The sequence below is a fragment of the Panulirus ornatus genome, chromosome 21 (genome assembly GCF_036320965.1).
Source record: "Panulirus ornatus isolate Po-2019 chromosome 21, ASM3632096v1, whole genome shotgun sequence".
NCBI lineage: Eukaryota > Metazoa > Arthropoda > Malacostraca > Decapoda > Palinuridae > Panulirus > Panulirus ornatus.
The window spans coordinates 1,535,940-1,561,153 of NC_092244.1; the positions used below are offsets into that span (position 1 = coordinate 1,535,940).

At 42.8% G+C, this 25,214-nt stretch overlaps 1 protein-coding gene across 1 annotated transcript in view; it reads right to left on the reverse strand.

Annotated features, from left to right (window-relative positions):
- LOC139756250 (uncharacterized) overlaps positions 1–25,214 on the reverse strand; it is a 162,912-nt gene that overhangs the window by 88,470 nt on the left and 49,228 nt on the right. The window contains exon 7 of the mRNA XM_071675438.1: positions 17,213–17,341. Coding sequence (XP_071531539.1) covers positions 17,213–17,341 — 129 coding nt within the window. The remainder of the gene's footprint in view (positions 1–17,212; positions 17,342–25,214) is intronic.

A 25,214-nucleotide genomic window follows, 5' to 3' on the forward strand; every position in this document is an offset into this window, starting at 1 on the left:
CTCTCTCTCTCTAAAACACACTCTTTTCTCACTCATTATCAAACCTACTTTCCCCTATCCCTTCTCTATACAAGATACATCCTGTGGAGAAATATATAAATAATGAAACAAAAAAATTTGTGTAGTACGTTAGATGAACCATTATTATCATTATCATTATTATTATTATTATTATTATCATTATTATTATTATTATCATTATTATCATTATTATTATTATTATCTTGTGGAGGCAAAGGTGAAGATTTGTAAAGGTTTTCAGAAAAGAAGAGAGAATGTTGGGGTGAAAAGAGTGGTGAAAGTAAGTGAGCTTGGGAAGGAGACTTGTGTGAGGAAGTACCAGGAGAGACTGAGTACAGAATGGAAAAAGGTGAGAACAATGGCAGTAAGGGGAGTGGGGGAGGAATGGGATGTATTTAGGGAAGCAGTGATGGCTTGCGCAAAAGATGCTTGTGGCATGAGAAGCGTGGGAGCTGGGCAGATTAGAAAGGGTAGTGAGTGGTGGGATGAAGAAGTAAGATTATTAGTGAAAGAGAAGAGAGAGGCATTTGGACGATTTTTGCAGGGAAATAATGCAAATGACTGGGAGATGTATAAAAGAAAGAGGCAGGAGGTCAAGAGAAAGGTGCAAGGGGTGAAAAAGAGGGCAAATGAGAGTTGGGATGAGAGAGCATCATTAAATTCTAGGGAGAATAAAAAGATGCTTTGGAAGGAGGTAAATAAAATGCGTAAGACAAGGAAACAAATGGGAACTTCAGTGAAGGGGGCTAATGGGGAGGTGATAACAAGTAGTGGTGATGTGAGAAGGAAATGGAGTGAGTATTTTGAAGGTTTGTTAAATGTGTTTGATGATAGAGTGTTTTGGTCAAGGTGGTGTGCAAAGTGAGAGGGTTAGGGAGAATGATTTGGTAAACAGAGAAGAGGTAGTTCAAGCCTTGCAGAAGATGACAGCCGGCAAGGCAGCAGGTTAGGATGGTATTGCAGTGGAATGCCTGAGGATTGGAGGAATGCTTGCATAATGCTATTGTACAAAGGCAAAGGGGATAAGAGTGAGTGCTCAAATTACAGAGGTATAAGTTTGTTGAGTGTTCCTGGGAAATTATATGGGAGGGTATTGATTGAGAAGTTGAAGGCATGTACAGAGCATCAAATTGGGGAAGAGCAGTGTGATTTCAGGAGTGGTAGAGGATGTGTGGATCAGGTGTTTGCTTTGAGGAATGTATGTGAGAAATACTTAGAAAAACAAATGGATTTGTTTGTAGCATTTATGAATCTGGAGAAGGCATATAGAGATTTGATAGAGATGCTCTGTGGAAGGCATTAAGAATATATGGTGTGGGAGGCAAGTTGTTAGAAGCAGTGAAAAGTTTTTATAGAGGATGTAAGGCATGTGTATGTGTAGGAAGAGAGGAAAGTGATTAGTTCTCAGTGAATGTTGGTTTGCGGTAGGGGTGTGTGATGTCTCCATGGATGTTTAATTTGTTTATGGATGGGATTGTTAGGGAGGTGAATGCAAGAGTTTTGGAAAGAGGGGCAAGTATGCAGTCTGTTGTGGATGAGACAGCTTGGGAAGTGAGTCAGTTGTTGTTCACTGATGATACAGCACTGGTGGCTGGTTCAGGTGAGAAACTGCAGAAGCTGGTGACTGAGTTTGGTAAAGTGTGAGAAAGAAGAAAGCTGAGAGTAAATATGAATAAGAGCAAGGTTATTAGGTACAGTAGGGTTGAGGGACATGTCAATTGGGAGATAAGTTTGAATGGAGAAAAACTGGAGAAGTGAATTGTTTTAGATATCTGGGGGAGGATTTGGCAGCGGATGGAACCATGAAAGTGGACGTGAATCATAGGGTGGGGGAGGGGGCAAAAGTTCTGGGAGCATTGAAGAATGTTTGGAAGTCAAGAACATTATCTCGGAAAGCAAAAATGGGCATGTCTGAAGGAACAGTGGCTCCAACAATGTTATATGGTTGCGAGGCGTGGGCTATAGATAGAGTTTGCGGAGGAGGGTGGATGTGCTGGAAATGAGATGTTTGAGGACAGTATGTGGTGTGAGGTGGTTTGATCGAGTAAGTAATAAAAGGGTAAGAGAGATGTGAGGTAATAAGAAGAGCGTGGTTGAGAGAGCAGAAAAGGGTGTTTTGAAATGGTTTGGTCACATGGAGAGAATGAGTGAGGAGAGATTGACCAAGAGGATATATGTGTCAGAGGTGGAGGGAACGAGGAGAAGTGGGAGACCAAATTGGAAGTGGAAAGATGGAGTGAAAAAGATTGTGAGTGATCGGGGCTGAACATGCAGGAGGGTGAAAGGCGTGCAAGGAATAGAGTGAATTGGAACGATGTGGTATACCGGGGTCAACGTGCTGTCAATGGATTGAACCAGGGCATATGAAAAGTCTGGGGTAAACCATGGAAAGTTCTGTGGGGCCTGGATGTGGAAAGGGAGCTGTGGTTTCAGTGCATTATACATGACAGCTAGAGACTGAGTGTGAACGAATGTGGCCTTTGTTGTCTTTTCCTAGCACTACCTCGTGCACATGCGGGGGGAGGGGGTTGTTATTTCATGTGTGGTGGGGTGGCGATGGGAATGAATAAAGGCAGACAGTATGAATTATGTACATGTGTATATATGTATATGTCTGTGAGTGTATATATATGTATACGTTGAGATGTACAGGTATGTATATTTGCGTGTGTGGACGTGTATGTATATACATGTGTATTTGGGTGGGTTGGGCCATTCTTTCGTCTGTTTCCTTGCGCTACCTCGCTAACGCGGGAGACAGCGACAAAGCAAAATAAATAAAATAATAAATAATTATAATAATAATAAAACATAACCACTAAACTGAAAAAATTAAAAGTTTCCAAATGAGGCCATTGCTTGGTTGTTCTTTAATGTGGGAAAAGCTGTGTCGTGAAAAAAATCAATAATAATAAATAAAACTTAAACCAACTCTTAAACAACTTAAACTGACTAATTACACACTTACCTTAGCTTGTCGAATGTTTTCCTCAGATAAAACTACATTTCCTAAGGTTTGGACAGCTGGCAACCGAACTTCTGTGTCATGTAGAAGGCTAGTTAGGCGATGGATACAACCCATTTCTCGTAAAAAATCCTGGAAATAGCATAATTTGATTTGCTTTTCCTGTTTAAATCATTATGTTTTCAATAACAGTTTGGAAAGATACAGTTCAACAATAGCAAATTCTTCATCAACACAAGCATAAAAAAGTTTACTTATCATTTCTTTTTTGACAAAGAAATGAATGATTGCAAGTGAAAGAGATGCATGCGGCATGCAAAAGGTAGGCAGATTAGAAAGGATGGTGAGTGGTGGGTAGAAGAAGTAAAGGTGCTAATAAAAGATAAAAGGATGGATGTGCTGGAAATGAGATGTTTGAGGACAATGTGTGGTGTGAGGTGGTTTGATCGAGTAAGTAACGTAAGGGTAAGAGAGATGTGTGGAAATAAAAAGAGCGTGGTTGAGAGAGCAGAAGAGGGTGTTTTGAAATGGTTTGGGCACATGGAGAGAATGAGTGAGGAAAGATTGACCAAGAGGATATATGTGTCGGAGGTGGAGGGAACGAGGAGAAGAGGGAGACCAAATTGGAGGTGGAAAGATGGAGTGAAAAAGATTTTGTGTGATCGGGGCCTGAACATGCAGGAGGGTGAAAGGAGGGCAAGGAATAGAGTGAATTGGAGCGATGTGGTATACAGGGTTTGACGTGCTGTCAGTGGATTGAATCAAGGCATGTGAAGCGTCTGGGGTAAACCATGGAAAGCTGTGTAGGTATGTATATTTGCGTGTGTGGACGTGTGTATGTACATGTGTATGGGGGGGGGGTTGGGCCATTTCTTTCGTCTGTTTCCTTGCGCTACCTCGCAAACGCGGGAGACAGCGACAAAGTATAAAAAAAAAAAAAAAAAAAAAAAAAAAGATAAAAGGGAGGCATTGGTCAGTACTTACTGGGAAAGAGTGCAAATGATTGGGAAATGTATAAGAGAGAGCAGCAGGAGGCCAAGAAGAAGGTGCAAGCTGAAAAAAAGGGCAAATGAGAGCTGGGGTGTAAGAGTTTCAATAAACTTTAGGGAGAACAAAAGATGTTTTGGAAGGAGGTAAATGATGTGCAAAAAAAAAGAAATGGGAACAATGGTGAAAGGGGCAAAAGGGGAATGAGAAAAGGTAGGGATGAAGTGAAGAGGAGATGCAGTAAGTATTTTGAAGGATTGAAAAATGTGTTTGCTGACAGAGTGGCTGATGTAGGGGGTTTTGGTAGGAGTGATATACGAAATGAGGGAGTCATGCAGAGTGGTTTGGTGAAAAGAGAAGAGGTAGTGAAAGCCTTGCGAAAGAGGAAATGTGGCAAGACAGCGGGGGTGGAGGGTATTGCACTAAAATATATTATGAAAGGGAGTGACTGCATTGTTGATTGGTTGGTACAGATATTCAATGTACATATGGATCATGGTGAAGTGCCTGAGGATTGGCAGAAACCACTACATAAATGTAAAGGGGATAAATTAGCATTCAGGCTACAGAGGTAAAGTCTGTTGAGTATACCAGTTAAGTTGTATGGGAAGGTATTGACTGAGAGGGTGAAGGCATGTTCAGAGCATCAGATTGGGGAGGAGCAGTGTGGTTTTAGAAGTGGTAAGGGATGTGTGGATCAGGTGTTTGCTTTGAAGAATGTGAGAAATACTCAGAAAAACATGAATATGTATGTGGCATTTATGGATCTGGAGAAGGTATATTATAGGGTTGATATGAGATGCTTTGAGGAAGATCTTCAAAATATATGGAGTAGGAGGTAAGCTGCTATTAGCAATGAGGAGGTTTTTATCAAGGGTGTAAGGCCTGTGTAAGAGTAGGATGAGAAGAGAGTGAATGGTTCCCAGTGAAGGTTGGTCTGTAGCAGGGATGTATGATGTCACCATGGTTGTGAAACTTGTTTATGGATGTGGCAATGAGAGAGGTAAAGGCAAGGGTCTTGGAGACAGGGGTGATTGTGCAGTCAGTTGGGGATGAAAGGGGCCTGGAAAATGAGTCAGTTGTTTGCAGATGTTACAAGACTGGTGACTGAATCAAGTGAGAAATTACCCAAGCTGGTGTCTGAGTCTGGAGGAGTGTGTGAAAGGAGAATATTGAGGGTGAATGTGAATAAAAGCAAAGTTATTAGGTTTAGCAGGGTTGAGGGACAAGTTATTTGGGATGAAAATTTGAATGGAGAAAAACTGGATATCTGTTTTAGATATCTGGGAAGGGACATGGCAGCAAATGAATCCATGGAAGTGGAAGTGAATCATAGGTTGGGGGAGTGGTTGAAGGATCTGGCAGCACTGAAATAAGTGTGGAAGGAGAGAGCGTTGTCTTGGAACCATGGAAGTGGAAGTGAGTCACAGGGTGGGAGAGGGGATGAAAGTTCTGGGAGTGTTGAAGAATGTGTGGAAGGCGAGAACATTATCTTTGAAAGCAAAAATGGGTATGTTTGAAGGAATAGTGGCTCCAACAATGTTATATGGATGCAAGGTGTAGGCTATGGATAGAGTTGTGCGGAGGAGGGTGGATGTGCTGGAAATGAGATGTTTGAGGGCAATATGGGGAGTGAGGTGGTTGATCGGGTAAGTAATGAAAGGGTACGAGAGATGTGTGGTGGTAAAAAAGAGTGTGGTTGAGAGAGCAGAAGAGGGTGTTTTGAAATGGTTTGGTCACATGGAGAGACTGAGTGAGGAAAGATTGACCAAGAGGATATATGTGTCAGAGGTGGAGGGAACGAGGAGAAGTGGGAGACCAAAGTGGAGGTGGAAAGATGGAGTGAAAAAGATTTTGAGTGATAGGGGCCTGAACGTGCAGGAGGGTGAAAGGCGTGCAAGGAATAGAGTGAATTGGAACGATGTGGTATACTGGGGTCAACGTGCCGTCAATGGATCGAACCAGGGCATGTGAAGCGTCTGGGGTAAACCATGGAAAGTTCTGTAAGGCCAGGATGTGGAAAGGGAGCTGTGGTTTCAGTGCATTATACATGAGAGCTAGAAAACGAGTGTGAACGAATGTGGCCTTTGCTGTCTTTTCCTAGCGCTACCTCGCGCAAATGAGGGGGAGGGGGTTGTTATTTCATGTGTGGCAGGGTCGTGATGGGAATAAATATGGACAGACAGTATGAATCATGTATATATATATATATATCTTTTCTTTCTTTCAAACTACTCGCCATGTCCTGCATTAGCGAGGTAGCGTTAAGAACAGAGGACTGGGCCTTTGAGGGAATACCCTCACCTGGCCCAATTCTCTGTTCCTTCTTTTGGAAAATTAAAAAAAAACGAGAGGGGAGGATTTCCAGCCCCCCGCTCCCTCCCCTTTTAGTCGCCTTCTACGACACGCAGGGAATACGTGGGAAGTATTCTTTCTCCCCTATCCCCTGGGATAATATATATATATATATATATATATATATATATATATATATATATATATATTATATTTTTTTTATTTATTATACTTTGTCGCTGTCTCCCGCGTTTGCGAGGTAGCGCAAGGAAACAGACGAAAGAAATGGCCCAACCCCCCCCATACACATGTATATACATACGTCCACACACGCAAATATACATACCTACACAGCTTTCCATGGTTTACCCCAGACGCTTCACATGCCCTGCTTCAATCCACTGACAGCACGTCAACCCCGGTATACCACATCGCTCCAATTCACTCTATTCCTTGCCCTCCTTTCACCCTCCTGCATGTTCAGTCCCCGATCACACAAAATCTTTTTCACTCCATCTTTCCAATTCCAATTTGGTCTCCCTCTTCTCCTTGTTCCCTCCACCTCCGACACATATATCCTCTTGGTCAATCTTTCCTCACTCATCCTCTCCATGTGCCCAAACCACTTCAAAACACCCTCTTCTGCTCTCTCAACCACGCTCTTTTTATTTCCACACATCTCTCTTACCCTTACGTTACTCACTCGATCAAACCACCTCACACCACACATTGTCCTCAAACATCTCATTTCCAGCACATCTATCCTCCTGCGCACAACTCTATCCATAGCCCACGCCTCGCAACCATACAACATTGTTGGAACCACTATTCCTTCAAACATACCCATTTTTGCTTTCCGAGATAATGTTCTCGACTTCCACACATTCTTCAAGGCCCCCAGGATTTTCGCCCCCTCCCCCACCCTATGATCCACTTCCGCTTCCATGGTTCCATCCGCTGCCAGATCCACTCCCAGATATCTAAAACACTTCACTTCCTCCAGTTTTTCTCCATTCAAACTCACCTCCCAATTGACTTGACCCTCAACCCTACTGTACCTAATAACCTTGCTCTTATTCACATTTACTCTTAACTTTCTTCTTCCACACACTTTTCCAAACTCAGTCACCAGCTTCTGCAGTTTCTCACATGAATCAGCCACCAGCGCTGTATCATCAGCGAACAACAACTGACTCACTTCCTAAGCTCTCTCATCCCCAACAGACTTCATACTTGCCCCTCTTTCCAAAACCCTTGCATTTACCTCCCTAACAGCCCCATCCATAAACAAATTAAACAACCATGGAGACATCACACACCCCTGCCGCAAACCTACATTCACTGAGAACCAATCACTTTCCTCTCTTCCTACACGTACACATGCCTTACATCCTCGATAAAAACTTTTCACTGCTTCTAACAACTTGCCTCCCACACCATATATTCTTAATACCTTCCACAGAGCATCTCTATCAACTCTATCATATGCCTTCTCCAGATCCATAAATGCTACATACAAATCCATTTGCTTTTCTAAGTATTTCTCACATACATTCTTCAAAGCAAACACCTGATCCACACATCCTCTACCACTTCTGAAACCACACTGCTCTTCCCCAATCTGATGCTCTGTACATGCCTTCACCCTCTCAATCAATACCCTCCCATATAATTTACCAGGAATACTCAACAAACTTATACCTCTGTAATTTGAGCACTCACTCTTATCCCCTTTGCCTTTGTACAATGGCACTATGCACGCATTCCGCCAATCCTCAGGCATCTCACCATGAGTCATACATACATTAAATAACCTTACCAACCAGTCAACAATACAGTCACCCCCTTTTTTAATAAATTCCACTGCAATACCATCCAAACCTGCCGCCTTGCCAGCTTTCATCTTCCGCAAGCTTTCACTATCTCTTCTCTGTTTACCAAATCATTTTCCCTAACCCTCTCACTTTGCACACCACCTCGACCAAAACACCCTATATCTGCTACTCTATCATCAAACACATTCAACAAACCTTCAAAATCCTCACTCCATCTCCTTCTCACATCACCACTACTTGTTATCACCTCCCCACTTGCGCCCTTCACCGAAGTTCCCATTTGCTCCCTTGTCTTAGGCACTTTATTTACCTCCTTCCAGAACATCTTTTTATTCTCCCTAAAATTTAATGATACTCTCTCACCCCAACTCTCATTTGCCCTTTTTTTCACCTCTTGCACCTTTCTCTTGACCTCCTGTCTCTTTCTTTTATACATCTCCCACTCAATTGCATTTTTTCCCTGCAAAAATCATCCAAATGCCTCTCTCTTCTCTTTCACTAATACTCTTACTTCTTCATCCCACCACTCACTATCCTTTCTAATCAACCCACCTCCCACTCTCCTCATGCCACAAGCATCTTTTGCGCAATCCATCACTGATTCCCTAAATACATCCCATTCCTCCCCCACTCCCCTTACTTCCATTGTTCTCACCTTTTTCCATTCTGTACTCAGTCTCTCCTGGTACTTCCTCACACAGGTCTCCTTCTCAAGCTCACTTACTCTCACCACCCTCTTCACCCCAACATTCACTCTTCTTTTCTGAAAACCCATACAAATCTTCACCTTAGCCTCCACAAGATAATGATCAGACATCCCTCCAGTTGCACCTCTCAGCACATTATATATATTTTTTTTTTTCCGCTGTCTCCCGCGTTTGCGAGGTAGCGCATGGAAACAGACGAAAGAAATGGCCCAACCCACCCCCATACACATGTATATACATACATCCATACACGCAAATATACATACCAACACAGCTTTCCATGGTTTACCCCAGACGCTTCACATGCCTTGATTCAATCCACTGACAGCACGTCAACCCCGGTATACCACATCGCTCCAATTCACTCTATTCCTTGCCCTCCTTTCACCCTCCTGCATGTTCAGGCCCCGATCACACAAAATCTTTTTCACTCCATCTTTCCACCTCCAATTTGGTCTCCCTCTTCTCCTCGTTCCCTCCACCTCCGACACATATATCCTCTTGGTCAATCTTTCCTCACTCATTCTCTCCATGTGACCAAACCATTTCAAAACACCCTCTTCTGCTCTCTCAACCACGCTCTTTTTATTTCCACACATCTCTCTTACCCTTACGTTACTCACTCGATCAAACCACCTCACACCACACATTGTCCTCAAACATCTCATTTCCAGCACATCCATCCTCCTGCGCACAACTCTATCCATAGTCCACGCCTCGCAACCATACAACATTGTTGGAACAACTATTCCTTCAAACATACCCATTTTTGCTTTCCGAGATAATGTTCTCGACTTCCACACATTCTTCAAGGCTCCCAGAATTTTCGCCCCCTCCCCCACCCTATGATCCACTTCCGCTTCCATGGTTCCATTCGCTGCCAGATCCACTCCCAGATATCTAAAACACTTCACTTCCTCCAGTTTTTCTCCATTCAAACTCACCTCCCAATTGACTTGACCCTCAACCCTACTGTACCTAATAACCTTGCTCTTATTCACATTTACTCTTAACTTTCTTCTTTCACACACTTTACCAAACTCAGTCACCAGCTTCTGCAGTTTCTCACATGAATCAGCCACCAGCGCTGTATCATCAGCGAACAACAACTGACTCACTTCCCAAGCTCTCTCATCCCCAACAGACTTCATACTTGCCCCTCTTTCCAAAACTCTTGCATTCACCTCCCTAACAACCCCATCCATAAACAAATTAAACAACCATGGAGACATCACACACCCCTGCCGCAAACCTACATTCACTGAGAACCAATCACTTTCCTCTCTTCCTACACGTACACATGCCTTACATCCTCGATATATATATATATATATATATTTTATTATATATTTATTTATGTTGCTTTGTCGCTGTCTCCCGCATTAGCGAGGTAGCGCAAGGAAACAGACGAAAGAATGGCCCAACCTACCCACATACACATGCATATACATATACATCCACACACACAAATATACATAACTATACATCTCAATGTACACATATATATACACACACAGACATATACATATATACAAATGTACATAATTCATACTGTCTGCCTTTATTTATTCCCATCGCCACCTCGCCACACATGGAATAACAACCCCTTCCCCCTTCATGTGTGCGGGGTAGCGCTAGGAAAAGACAACAAAGGCCCCATTCGTTCACACTCAGTCTCTGGCTGTCATGTAATAATGCACCGAAACTACAGCTCCCTTTCCACATCCAAAGCAACGTATATCTATATATACGTTGAGATGTATAGGTATGTATATGTGCGTGTGTGGACGTGTATGTATATACATGTATATGTGGGTGGGTTGGGCCATTCTTTCGTCTGTCTCCTTGCGCTACCTCGCTAATGCAGGAGACAGTGACCAAGTATAATAAAATATAAATAATACATAAGTATACATATGTAAGTAGGAGAGATGGCAAGAGAGCGTTATTGGATTACGTGTTCATTGATAGGCATGCGAGAGAGACTTTTGGATAACAATGTGCTGAGAGGTGCAACTGGAGGGGTGTCTAATCATTATCTTGTGGAGGCGAAGGTGAAGATTTGTAAAGGTTTTCAGAAAAGAATAATGTTGGGGTGAAGAGAGTGGTGAAAGTAAGTGAGCTTGGGAAGGAGATTTGCGTGTGGAAGTACCAGGAGAGACTGAGTGTAGAATGGAAAAAGGTGAGACCAAAGGATGTAAGGGGAGTGGGGGAGGAATAAGATGTATTTAGGGAAGCAGTGATGGCTTGAGCAAAAGATACTTGTGGCATGAGAAGCATGGGAGGTGGGCAGATTTGAAAGGGTAGCGAGTGGTGGGATGAAGAATTAAGAATATTAGTGAAAGAGAAGAGAGAGGCATTTGGACGAGTTCTGCAGGGAAATAGTGCAAACAACTGGGAGATGTATAAAAGAAAGAGGCAGGAGGTCAAGAGAAAGGTGCAAGAGGTGAATAAGAGGGCAAATGAGAGTTGGGGTGAGAGAGTATCATTAAATCTTAGGGAAAATAAAAAGATGTTTTGGAAGGAGGTAAATAAAGTGCATAAGAAGAGGACAAATGGGAACATTGGTGAAGGGGATTACTGGGGAGGAAATAACAAGTGGTGGTGATGTGAGAAGATGGAGTGAGTATTTTGAAGGTTTGTTGAATGTGTCAGGTGATCGAGTGGCAGATATAGGGTGTTTTGGTCGAGGTGGTGTGCGAAGTGAGAGGGTTAGGGAGAATGATTTGGTAAACAGTGAAGAGGTAGTAAAAGCTTTGCAGAAGATGAAAGCCAGCAAGGCAGCAGGTTTGGATGGTACTGCAGTGGAATTTATTAAAAAAGGGGGTGACTGTGTTGTTGAATGGTTGGTAAGGATATTTAATGTAGGTATGACCCATGGGGAGGTGCCTGAGGATTGGCAGAATACATCCATAGTGCCATTGTACAAAGGCAAAGGGGATAAAGGTGAGTGCTCAAATTACAGAGGAATAAGTCTGTTGAGTATTCCTGGGAAATTATATGGGAGGGTATTGATTGAGAGGGTGTAGGCATGTACAGAGCATCAGACTGGGAAGAGTAGTGTGGTTTCAGAAGTGGTAAAGGATTTGTGGATCAGGTGTTTGCTTTGAAGAATGTAAGTGAGAAATACTTAGAAAAGCAAATGGATTTGTATGTAGCATTTATGGATCTAAGGAAAGCATATGAGAGAGTTGATAGTGATGCTCTGTGAGAAGTTTTTCTCAAGGATGTAAGGCATGTGTACGAGTAGGAAGAGAGGAAAGTGATTGGTTCTCAGTGAATGTCAGTTTGCGGCAGGGGTGCGTGATGTCTCCATGGTTGCTTAATTTGCTTATGGATGGGGTGGTTAGGGAGGTGAATGCAAGAGTTCTGGAGAGAGGGGCAGGTATGCAGTCTGTTGTGGATGAGAGGGCTTGGGAAGTGAGTCAGATTTTTGTTTGCTGATGATACAGTGCAGGTGGCTGATTCGTGTGAGAAACTGCAGAAGCTGGTGACTGAGTTTGGTAAAGTGTGTGAAAGAAGAAAGCTGAGAGTAAATGTGAATAAGAGCATGGTTATTAGGTACAGTAGGGTTAAGGGACAAGTCAACTGGGAGGTAAGTTTGAATGAAGAAAGAGTGGAGGAAGAGAAGTGTTTTAGATATTTGGGAGTGGATTTGGCAGTGGATCGAACCATGGAAGCAGAAGTGAGTCACAGGGTGGGGGAGGGGGCAAAGGTTCTGGGAGCATTGAAAAATATGTGGAAGGCGAGAATATTATCTTGGAAAGCAAAAATGGGTATGTTTAAAGGAATAGTGGTTCCAACAATGTTATATGGTTGCGAGGTGTGGGTTATAGATAGAGTTGTGCGGAGGAGGGTGGATGTGTTGGAAATGAATGTTTGAGGACAATATGTGGTGTGAGGTGGTTTGATTGAGTAAGTAATGAAAAGGTAAGAGAGATGTGTGGTAATAAATAGAGTGTGGTTGAGGGAGCAGAAGAGGGTGTTTTGAAATGGTTTGGTAACATGGAGAGAATGAGTGAAGAAAGATTGACAAAGAGGATATATGTGTCAGAGGTGGAGGGAAAGAGGAGAAGTGGCAGACCAAATTGGAGGTGGAAAGATGGAGCGAAAAAGATTTTGAGTGATCGGGGCCTAGACGTGCAGGAGGGTGAAAGGCAGGCATGGAATAGAGTGAATTGGAAAGATGTGGTATACCGGGGTCGACGTGCTGTCAATGGATTGAACCAGAGCATGTGAAGCTTCTGAGGTAAACCATGGAAAGTTTTGTGGGGCCTAGATGTGGAAAGGGAGCTGCAGTTTCAGTGCATTATACATGACAGCTAGAGACTGAGTGTGAACGAATGTGGCCTTTGTTGTCTTTTCCTAGCGCTACCTCGCGCAAATGAGGGGGAGGGGGTTGTTATTTCATGTGTGGCAGGGTGGCGATGGAAATGAATAAAGGCAGACAGTATGAATTATGTACATGTGTATATATGTATATGTCTGTGAGTGTATATATATGTATACGTTGAGATGTACAGGTATGTATATTTGCGTGTGTGGATGTGTATGTATATACATGTGTATGTGGGTGGGTTGGGCCATTCTTTCGTCTGTTTCCTTGCGCTACCTCGCTAATGCGGGAGACAGCGACAAAGCAAAATAAATAAAATAATAAATAATTATAATAATAATAAAACATAAACCACTAAACTGAAAAAATTAAAAGTTTCCAAATGAGAGCCATTGCTTGGTAGTTCTATAGTGGGAAAAGCAGAGTCGTGAAAAAAAATCAATAATAATAAATAAAACTTAAACCAACTCTTAAACAACTTAAACTGACTAATTACACACTTACCTTAGCTTGTCGAATGTTTTCCTCAGATAAAACTACATTTCCTAATGTTTGGACAGCTGGCAACCGAACTTCTGTGTCATGTAGAAGGCTAGTTAGGCGATGGATACAACCCATTTCTCGAAAAACTCCTGGAAATAGCATAATTTGATTTGCTTTTCCTGTTTAAATCATTATGTTTTCAATAACAGTTTTGGAAAGATACAGTTCAACAATAGCAAATTCTTCATCAACACAAGCATAAAAAAAGTTTACTTATCATTTCTTTTTTGACAAAGAAATGAATGATTGCAAGTGAAAGAGATGCATGCGGCATGCAAAAGGTAGGCAGATTAGAAAGGATGGTGAGTGTGGGTAGAAGAAGTAAAGGTGCTAATAAAAGATAAAAGGATGGATGTGCTGGAAATGAGATGTTTGAGGACAATGTGTGGTGTGAGGTGGTTTGATCGAGTAAGTAATAAAAGGTAAGAGAGATGTGTGGAAATAAAAAGAGCGTGGTTGAGAGAGCAGAAGAGGGTGTTTTGAAATGGTTTGGTCACATGGAGAGAATGAGTGAGGAAAGATTGACCAAGAGGATATTATGTGTCGGAGGTGGAGGGAACGAGGAGAAGAGGGAGACCAAATTGGAGGTGGAAAGATGGAGTGAAAAAGATTTTGTGTGATCGGGGCCTGAACATGCAGGAGGGTGAAAGGAGGGCAAGGAAATAGTAGTGATTTGGAGCCGATGTGTAATATACAGGGTTTGACGTGCTGTCAGTGGATTGAATCAAGGCATGTGAAGCGTCTGGGGTAAACCATGGAAAGCTGTTAGGTATGTATATTTGCGTGTGTGGATGTGTATGTATATACATGTGTATGTGGGTGGGTTGGGCCATTCTTTCGTCTGTTTCCTTGCGCTACCTCGCTAATGCGGGAGACAGCGACAAAGTATAAAAAAAAAAAAAAAAAAAAAAAAAAAGATAAAGGGAGGCATTGGTCAGTACTTACTGGGAAAGAGTGCAAATGATTGGGAAATGTATAAGAGAGAGCAGCAGGAGGCCAAGAAGAAGGTGCAAGCTGAAAAAAGGGCAAATGAGAGCTGGGGTGTAAGAGTTTCAATAAACTTTAGGGAGAACAAAAGATGTTTTGGAAGGAGGTAAATGATGTGCAAAAAAAAAGAAATGGGAACAATGGTGAAAGGGCAAAAGTGGAAGAGAAAAGGTAGGGATGAAGTGAAGAGGAGATGCAGTAAGTATTTTGAAGGATTGAAAAATGTGTTTGCTGACAGAGTGGCTGATGTAGGGGTTTTGGTAGGAGTGAATATACGAAATGAGGGAGTCATGCAGAGTGGTTTGGTGAAAAGAGAAGAGGTAGTGAAAGCTTGCGAAAGAGGAAATGTGGCAAGACAGCGGGGGTGGAGGGTATTGCACTAAAATATATTATGAAAGGGAGTGACTGCATTGTTGATTGGTTGGTACAGATATTCAATGTACATATGGATCATGGTGAAGTGCCTGAGGATTGGCAGAACCACTACATAAATGTAAAGGGATAAATTAGCATTCAGGGCAACAGAGGTAAAGTCTGTTAAGTATACCAGTTAAGTTGTATGGGAAGGTATTGACTGAGAGGTTGAAGGCATTTGTCAGATCATCAGATTGGGGAGGAGCAGTGTGGTTTTAGAAGTGGTAAGGATGTGTGGATCAGGTGTTTGCTTTGAAGAATGTGAGAAATACTCAGAAAAACATGAATATGTATGTGGCATTTATGGATCTGGAGAAGGTATATTATAGGGTTGATATGAGATGCTTTGAGGAAGATCTTCAAAATATATGGAGTAGGAGGTAAGCTGCTATTAGCAATGAGGAGGTTTTATCAAGGGTGTAAGGGCCTGTGTAAGAGTAGGATGAGAAGAGAGTGAATGGTTTCCCAGTGAAGGTTGGTCTGTAGCAGGGATGTATGATGTCACCATGGTTGTGAAACTTGTTTATGGATGTGGCAATGAGAGAGGTAACGGCAAGGGTCTTGGAGACAGGGGTGATTGTGCAGTCAGTTGGGGATGAAAGGGGCCTGGAAAATGAGTCAGTTGTTTGCAGATGTTACAAGACTGGTGACTGAATCAAGTGAGAAATTACCCAAGCTGGTGTCTGAGTCTGGAGGAGTGTGTGAAAGGAGAATATTGAGGGTGAATGTGAATAAAAGCAAAGTTATTAGGTTTAGCAGGGTTGAGGGACAAGTTATTTGGGATGAAAAATTTGAATGGAGAAAAACTGGAGAAGTGAATTGTTTTAGATATCTGGGAAGGGACATGGCAGCAAATGAATCCATGGAAGTGGAAGTGAATCATAGGTTGGGGGAGTGGTTGAAGGATCTGGCAGCACTGAAATAAGTGTGGAAGGAGAGAGCGTTGTCTTGGAACCATGGAAGTGGAAGTGAGTCACAGGGTGGGAGAGGGGATGAAAGTTCTGGGAGTGTTGAAGAATGTGTGGAAGGCGAGAATATTATCTTGGAAAGCAAAAATGGGTATGTTTGAAGGAATAGTGGCTCCAACAATGTTATATGGTTGCGAGGCGTGGGCTATAGATAGAGTTTGCGGAGGAGGGTGGATGTGCTGGAAATGAGATGTTTGAGGACAGTATGTGGTGTGAGGTGGTTTGATCGAGTAAGTAATAAAAGGGTAAGAGAGATGTGAGGTAATAAGAAGAGCGTGGTTGAGAGAGCAGAAAAGGGTGTTTTGAAATGGTTTGGTCACATGGAGAGAATGAGTGAGGAGAGATTGACCAAGAGGATATATGTGTCAGAGGCGGAGGGAACGAGGAGAAGTGGGAGACCAAATTGGAAGTGGAAAGATGGAGTGAAAAAGATTGTGAGTGATCGGGGCTGAACATGCAGGAGGGTGAAAGGCGTGCAAGGAATAGAGTGAATTGGAACGATGTGGTATACCGGGGTCAACGTGCTGTCAATGGATTGAACCAGGGCATATGAAAAGTCTGGGGTAAACCATGGAAAGTTCTGTGGGGCCTGGATGTGGAAAGGGAGCTGTGGTTTCAGTGCATTATACATGACAGCTAGAGACTGAGTGTGAACGAATGTGGCCTTTGTTGTCTTTTCCTAGCACTACCTCGTGCACATGCGGGGGGAGGGGGTTGTTATTTCATGTGTTGTGGGGTGGCGATGGGAATGAATAAAGGCAGACAGTATGAATTATGTACATGTGTATATATGTATATGTCTGTGAGTGTATATATATGTATACGTTGAGATGTACAGGTATGTATATTTGCGTGTGTGGACGTGTATGTATATACATGTGTATTTGGGTGGGTTGGGCCATTCTTTCGTCTGTTTCCTTGCGCTACCTCGCTAACGCGGGAGACAGCGACAAAGCAAAATAAATAAAATAATAAATAATTATAATAATAATAAAACATAACCACTAAACTGAAAAAATTAAAAGTTTCCAAATGAGGCCATTGCTTGGTTGTTCTTTAATGTGGGAAAAGCTGTGTCGTGAAAAAAATCAATAATAATAAATAAAACTTAAACCAACTCTTAAACAACTTAAACTGACTAATTACACACTTACCTTAGCTTGTCGAATGTTTTCCTCAGATAAAACTACATTTCCTAAGGTTTGGACAGCTGGCAACCGAACTTCTGTGTCATGTAGAAGGCTAGTTAGGCGATGGATACAACCCATTTCTCGTAAAAAATCCTGGAAATAGCATAATTTGATTTGCTTTTCCTGTTTAAATCATTATGTTTTCAATAACAGTTTGGAAAGATACAGTTCAACAATAGCAAATTCTTCATCAACACAAGCATAAAAAAGTTTACTTATCATTTCTTTTTTGACAAAGAAATGAATGATTGCAAGTGAAAGAGATGCATGCGGCATGCAAAAGGTAGGCAGATTAGAAAGGATGGTGAGTGGTGGGTAGAAGAAGTAAAGGTGCTAATAAAAGATAAAAGGATGGATGTGCTGGAAATGAGATGTTTGAGGACAATGTGTGGTGTGAGGTGGTTTGATCGAGTAAGTAACGTAAGGGTAAGAGAGATGTGTGGAAATAAAAAGAGCGTGGTTGAGAGAGCAGAAGAGGGTGTTTTGAAATGGTTTGGGCACATGGAGAGAATGAGTGAGGAAAGATTGACCAAGAGGATATATGTGTCGGAGGTGGAGGGAACGAGGAGAAGAGGGAGACCAAATTGGAGGTGGAAAGATGGAGTGAAAAAGATTTTGTGTGATCGGGGCCTGAACATGCAGGAGGGTGAAAGGAGGGCAAGGAATAGAGTGAATTGGAGCGATGTGGTATACAGGGTTTGACGTGCTGTCAGTGGATTGAATCAAGGCATGTGAAGCGTCTGGGGTAAACCATGGAAAGCTGTGTAGGTATGTATATTTGCGTGTGTGGACGTGTGTATGTACATGTGTATGGGGGGGGGGTTGGGCCATTTCTTTCGTCTGTTTCCTTGCGCTACCTCGCAAACGCGGGAGACAGCGACAAAGTATAAAAAAAAAAAAAAAAAAAAAAAAAAAGATAAAAGGGAGGCATTGGTCAGTACTTACTGGGAAAGAGTGCAAATGATTGGGAAATGTATAAGAGAGAGCAGCAGGAGGCCAAGAAGAAGGTGCAAGCTGAAAAAAAGGGCAAATGAGAGCTGGGGTGTAAGAGTTTCAATAAACTTTAGGGAGAACAAAAGATGTTTTGGAAGGAGGTAAATGATGTGCAAAAAAAAGAAATGGGAACAATGGTGAAAGGGGCAAAAGGGGAATGAGAAAAGGTAGGGATGAAGTGAAGAGGAGATGCAGTAAGTATTTTGAAGGATTGAAAAATGTGTTTGCTGACAGAGTGGCTGATGTAGGGGGTTTTGGTAGGAGTGATATACGAAATGAGGGAGTCATGCAGAGTGGTTTGGTGAAAAGAGAAGAGGTAGTGAAAGCCTTGCGAAAGAGGAAATGTGGCAAGACAGCGGGGGTGGAGGGTATTGCACTAAAATATATTATGAAAGGGAGTGACTGCATTGTTGATTGGTTGGTACAGATATTCAATGTACATATGGATCATGGTGAAGTGCCTGAGGATTGGCAGAAACCACTACATAAATGTAAAGGGGATAAATTAGCATTCAGGCTACAGAGGTAAAGTCTGTTGAGTATACCAGTTAAGTTGTATGGGAAGGTATTGACTGAGAGGGTGAAGGCATGTTCAGAGCATCAGATTGGGGAGGAGCAGTGTGGTTTTAGAAGTGGTAAGGGATGTGTGGATCAGGTGTTTGCTTTGAAGAATGTGAGAAATACTCAGAAAAACATGAATATGTATGTGGCATTTATGGATCTGGAGAAGGTATATTATAGGGTTGATATGAGATGCTTTGAGGAAGATCTTCAAAATATATGGAGTAGGAGGTAAGCTGCTATTAGCAATGAGGAGGTTTTTATCAAGGGTGTAAGGCCTGTGTAAGAGTAGGATGAGAAGAGAGTGAATGGTTCCCAGTGAAGGTTGGTCTGTAGCAGGGATGTATGATGTCACCATGGTTGTGAAACTTGTTTATGGATGTGGCAATGAGAGAGGTAAAGGCAAGGGTCTTGGAGACAGGGGTGATTGTGCAGTCAGTTGGGGATGAAAGGGGCCTGGAAAATGAGTCAGTTGTTTGCAGATGTTACAAGACTGGTGACTGAATCAAGTGAGAAATTACCCAAGCTGGTGTCTGAGTCTGGAGGAGTGTGTGAAAGGAGAATATTGAGGGTGAATGTGAATAAAAGCAAAGTTATTAGGTTTAGCAGGGTTGAGGGACAAGTTATTTGGGATGAAAATTTGAATGGAGAAAAACTGGATATCTGTTTTAGATATCTGGGAAGGGACATGGCAGCAAATGAATCCATGGAAGTGGAAGTGAATCATAGGTTGGGGGAGTGGTTGAAGGATCTGGCAGCACTGAAATAAGTGTGGAAGGAGAGAGCGTTGTCTTGGAACCATGGAAGTGGAAGTGAGTCACAGGGTGGGAGAGGGGATGAAAGTTCTGGGAGTGTTGAAGAATGTGTGGAAGGCGAGAACATTATCTTTGAAAGCAAAAATGGGTATGTTTGAAGGAATAGTGGCTCCAACAATGTTATATGGATGCAAGGTGTAGGCTATGGATAGAGTTGTGCGGAGGAGGGTGGATGTGCTGGAAATGAGATGTTTGAGGGCAATATGGGGAGTGAGGTGGTTGATCGGGTAAGTAATGAAAGGGTACGAGAGATGTGTGGTGGTAAAAAAGAGTGTGGTTGAGAGAGCAGAAGAGGGTGTTTTGAAATGGTTTGGTCACATGGAGAGACTGAGTGAGGAAAGATTGACCAAGAGGATATATGTGTCAGAGGTGGAGGGAACGAGGAGAAGTGGGAGACCAAAGTGGAGGTGGAAAGATGGAGTGAAAAAGATTTTGAGTGATAGGGGCCTGAACGTGCAGGAGGGTGAAAGGCGTGCAAGGAATAGAGTGAATTGGAACGATGTGGTATACTGGGGTCAACGTGCCGTCAATGGATCGAACCAGGGCATGTGAAGCGTCTGGGGTAAACCATGGAAAGTTCTGTAAGGCCAGGATGTGGAAAGGGAGCTGTGGTTTCAGTGCATTATACATGAGAGCTAGAAAACGAGTGTGAACGAATGTGGCCTTTGCTGTCTTTTCCTAGCGCTACCTCGCGCAAATGAGGGGGAGGGGGTTGTTATTTCATGTGTGGCAGGGTCGTGATGGGAATAAATATGGACAGACAGTATGAATCATGTATATATATATATATATATCTTTTCTTTCTTTCAAACTACTCGCCATGTCCTGCATTAGCGAGGTAGCGTTAAGAACAGAGGACTGGGCCTTTGAGGGAATACCCTCACCTGGCCCAATTCTCTGTTCCTTCTTTTGGAAAATTAAAAAAAAACGAGAGGGGAGGATTTCCAGCCCCCCGCTCCCTCCCCTTTTAGTCGCCTTCTACGACACGCAGGGAATACGTGGGAAGTATTCTTTCTCCCCTATCCCCAGGGATAATATATATATATATATATATATATATATATATATATATATATATATATATTATTTTTTTTTTTTTATTATACTTTGTCGCTGTCTCCCGCGTTTGCGAGGTAGCGCAAGGAAACAGACGAAAGAAATGGCCCAACCCCCCCCATACACATGTATATACATACGTCCACACACGCAAATATACATACCTACACAGCTTTCCATGGTTTACCCCAGACGCTTCACATGCCCTGCTTCAATCCACTGACAGCACGTCAACCCCGGTATACCACATCGCTCCAATTCACTCTATTCCTTGCCCTCCTTTCACCCTCCTGCATGTTCAGTCCCCGATCACACAAAATCTTTTTCACTCCATCTTTCCAATTCCAATTTGGTCTCCCTCTTCTCCTTGTTCCCTCCACCTCCGACACATATATCCTCTTGGTCAATCTTTCCTCACTCATCCTCTCCATGTGCCCAAACCACTTCAAAACACCCTCTTCTGCTCTCTCAACCACGCTCTTTTTATTTCCACACATCTCTCTTACCCTTACGTTACTCACTCGATCAAACCACCTCACACCACACATTGTCCTCAAACATCTCATTTCCAGCACATCTATCCTCCTGCGCACAACTCTATCCATAGCCCACGCCTCGCAACCATACAACATTGTTGGAACCACTATTCCTTCAAACATACCCATTTTTGCTTTCCGAGATAATGTTCTCGACTTCCACACATTCTTCAAGGCCCCCAGGATTTTCGCCCCCTCCCCCACCCTATGATCCACTTCCGCTTCCATGGTTCCATCCGCTGCCAGATCCACTCCCAGATATCTAAAACACTTCACTTCCTCCAGTTTTTCTCCATTCAAACTCACCTCCCAATTGACTTGACCCTCAACCCTACTGTACCTAATAACCTTGCTCTTATTCACATTTACTCTTAACTTTCTTCTTCCACACACTTTTCCAAACTCAGTCACCAGCTTCTGCAGTTTCTCACATGAATCAGCCACCAGCGCTGTATCATCAGCGAACAACAACTGACTCACTTCCTAAGCTCTCTCATCCCCAACAGACTTCATACTTGCCCCTCTTTCCAAAACCCTTGCATTTACCTCCCTAACAGCCCCATCCATAAACAAATTAAACAACCATGGAGACATCACACACCCCTGCCGCAAACCTACATTCACTGAGAACCAATCACTTTCCTCTCTTCCTACACGTACACATGCCTTACATCCTCGATAAAAACTTTTCACTGCTTCTAACAACTTGCCTCCCACACCATATATTCTTAATACCTTCCACAGAGCATCTCTATCAACTCTATCATATGCCTTCTCCAGATCCATAAATGCTACATACAAATCCATTTGCTTTTCTAAGTATTTCTCACATACATTCTTCAAAGCAAACACCTGATCCACACATCCTCTACCACTTCTGAAACCACACTGCTCTTCCCCAATCTGATGCTCTGTACATGCCTTCACCCTCTCAATCAATACCCTCCCATATAATTTACCAGGAATACTCAACAAACTTATACCTCTGTAATTTGAGCACTCACTCTTATCCCCTTTGCCTTTGTACAATGGCACTATGCACGCATTCCGCCAATCCTCAGGCATCTCACCATGAGTCATACATACATTAAATAACCTTACCAACCAGTCAACAATACAGTCACCCCCTTTTTTAATAAATTCCACTGCAATACCATCCAAACCTGCCGCCTTGCCAGCTTTCATCTTCCGCAAGCTTTCACTATCTCTTCTCTGTTTACCAAATCATTTTCCCTAACCCTCTCACTTTGCACACCACCTCGACCAAAACACCCTATATCTGCTACTCTATCATCAAACACATTCAACAAACCTTCAAAATCCTCACTCCATCTCCTTCTCACATCACCACTACTTGTTATCACCTCCCCACTTGCGCCCTTCACCGAAGTTCCCATTTGCTCCCTTGTCTTAGGCACTTTATTTACCTCCTTCCAGAACATCTTTTTATTCTCCCTAAAATTTAATGATACTCTCTCACCCCAACTCTCATTTGCCCTTTTTTTCACCTCTTGCACCTTTCTCTTGACCTCCTGTCTCTTTCTTTTATACATCTCCCACTCAATTGCATTTTTTCCCTGCAAAAATCATCCAAATGCCTCTCTCTTCTCTTTCACTAATACTCTTACTTCTTCATCCCACCACTCACTATCCTTTCTAATCAACCCACCTCCCACTCTCCTCATGCCACAAGCATCTTTTGCGCAATCCATCACTGATTCCCTAAATACATCCCATTCCTCCCCCACTCCCCTTACTTCCATTGTTCTCACCTTTTTCCATTCTGTACTCAGTCTCTCCTGGTACTTCCTCACACAGGTCTCCTTCTCAAGCTCACTTACTCTCACCACCCTCTTCACCCCAACATTCACTCTTCTTTTCTGAAAACCCATACAAATCTTCACCTTAGCCTCCACAAGATAATGATCAGACATCCCTCCAGTTGCACCTCTCAGCACATTATATATATTTTTTTTTTTCCGCTGTCTCCCGCGTTTGCGAGGTAGCGCATGGAAACAGACGAAAGAAATGGCCCAACCCACCCCCATACACATGTATATACATACATCCATACACGCAAATATACATACCAACACAGCTTTCCATGGTTTACCCCAGACGCTTCACATGCCTTGATTCAATCCACTGACAGCACGTCAACCCCGGTATACCACATCGCTCCAATTCACTCTATTCCTTGCCCTCCTTTCACCCTCCTGCATGTTCAGGCCCCGATCACACAAAATCTTTTTCACTCCATCTTTCCACCTCCAATTTGGTCTCCCTCTTCTCCTCGTTCCCTCCACCTCCGACACATATATCCTCTTGGTCAATCTTTCCTCACTCATTCTCTCCATGTGACCAAACCATTTCAAAACACCCTCTTCTGCTCTCTCAACCACGCTCTTTTTATTTCCACACATCTCTCTTACCCTTACGTTACTCACTCGATCAAACCACCTCACACCACACATTGTCCTCAAACATCTCATTTCCAGCACATCCATCCTCCTGCGCACAACTCTATCCATAGTCCACGCCTCGCAACCATACAACATTGTTGGAACAACTATTCCTTCAAACATACCCATTTTTGCTTTCCGAGATAATGTTCTCGACTTCCACACATTCTTCAAGGCTCCCAGAATTTTCGCCCCCTCCCCCACCCTATGATCCACTTCCGCTTCCATGGTTCCATTCGCTGCCAGATCCACTCCCAGATATCTAAAACACTTCACTTCCTCCAGTTTTTCTCCATTCAAACTCACCTCCCAATTGACTTGACCCTCAACCCTACTGTACCTAATAACCTTGCTCTTATTCACATTTACTCTTAACTTTCTTCTTTCACACACTTTACCAAACTCAGTCACCAGCTTCTGCAGTTTCTCACATGAATCAGCCACCAGCGCTGTATCATCAGCGAACAACAACTGACTCACTTCCCAAGCTCTCTCATCCCCAACAGACTTCATACTTGCCCCTCTTTCCAAAACTCTTGCATTCACCTCCCTAACAACCCCATCCATAAACAAATTAAACAACCATGGAGACATCACACACCCCTGCCGCAAACCTACATTCACTGAGAACCAATCACTTTCCTCTCTTCCTACACGTACACATGCCTTACATCCTCGATATATATATATATATATATATTTTATTATATATTTATTTATGTTGCTTTGTCGCTGTCTCCCGCATTAGCGAGGTAGCGCAAGGAAACAGACGAAAGAATGGCCCAACCTACCCACATACACATGCATATACATATACATCCACACACACAAATATACATAACTATACATCTCAATGTACACATATATATACACACACAGACATATACATATATACAAATGTACATAATTCATACTGTCTGCCTTTATTTATTCCCATCGCCACCTCGCCACACATGGAATAACAACCCCTTCCCCCTTCATGTGTGCGGGGGTAGCGCTAGGAAAAGACAACAAAGGCCCCATTCGTTCACACTCAGTCTCTGGCTGTCATGTAATAATGCACCGAAACTACAGCTCCCTTTCCACATCCAAAGCAACGTATATCTATATATACGTTGAGATGTATAGGTATGTATATGTGCGTGTGTGGACGTGTATGTATATACATGTATATGTGGGTGGGTTGGGCCATTCTTTCGTCTGTCTCCTTGCGCTACCTCGCTAATGCAGGAGACAGTGACCAAGTATAATAAAATATAAATAATACATAAGTATACATATGTAAGTAGGAGAGATGGCAAGAGAGCGTTATTGGATTACGTGTTCATTGATAGGCATGCGAGAGAGACTTTTGGATAACAATGTGCTGAGAGGTGCAACTGGAGGGGTGTCTAATCATTATCTTGTGGAGGCGAAGGTGAAGATTTGTAAAGGTTTTCAGAAAAGAATAATGTTGGGGTGAAGAGAGTGGTGAAAGTAAGTGAGCTTGGGAAGGAGATTTGCGTGTGGAAGTACCAGGAGAGACTGAGTGTAGAATGGAAAA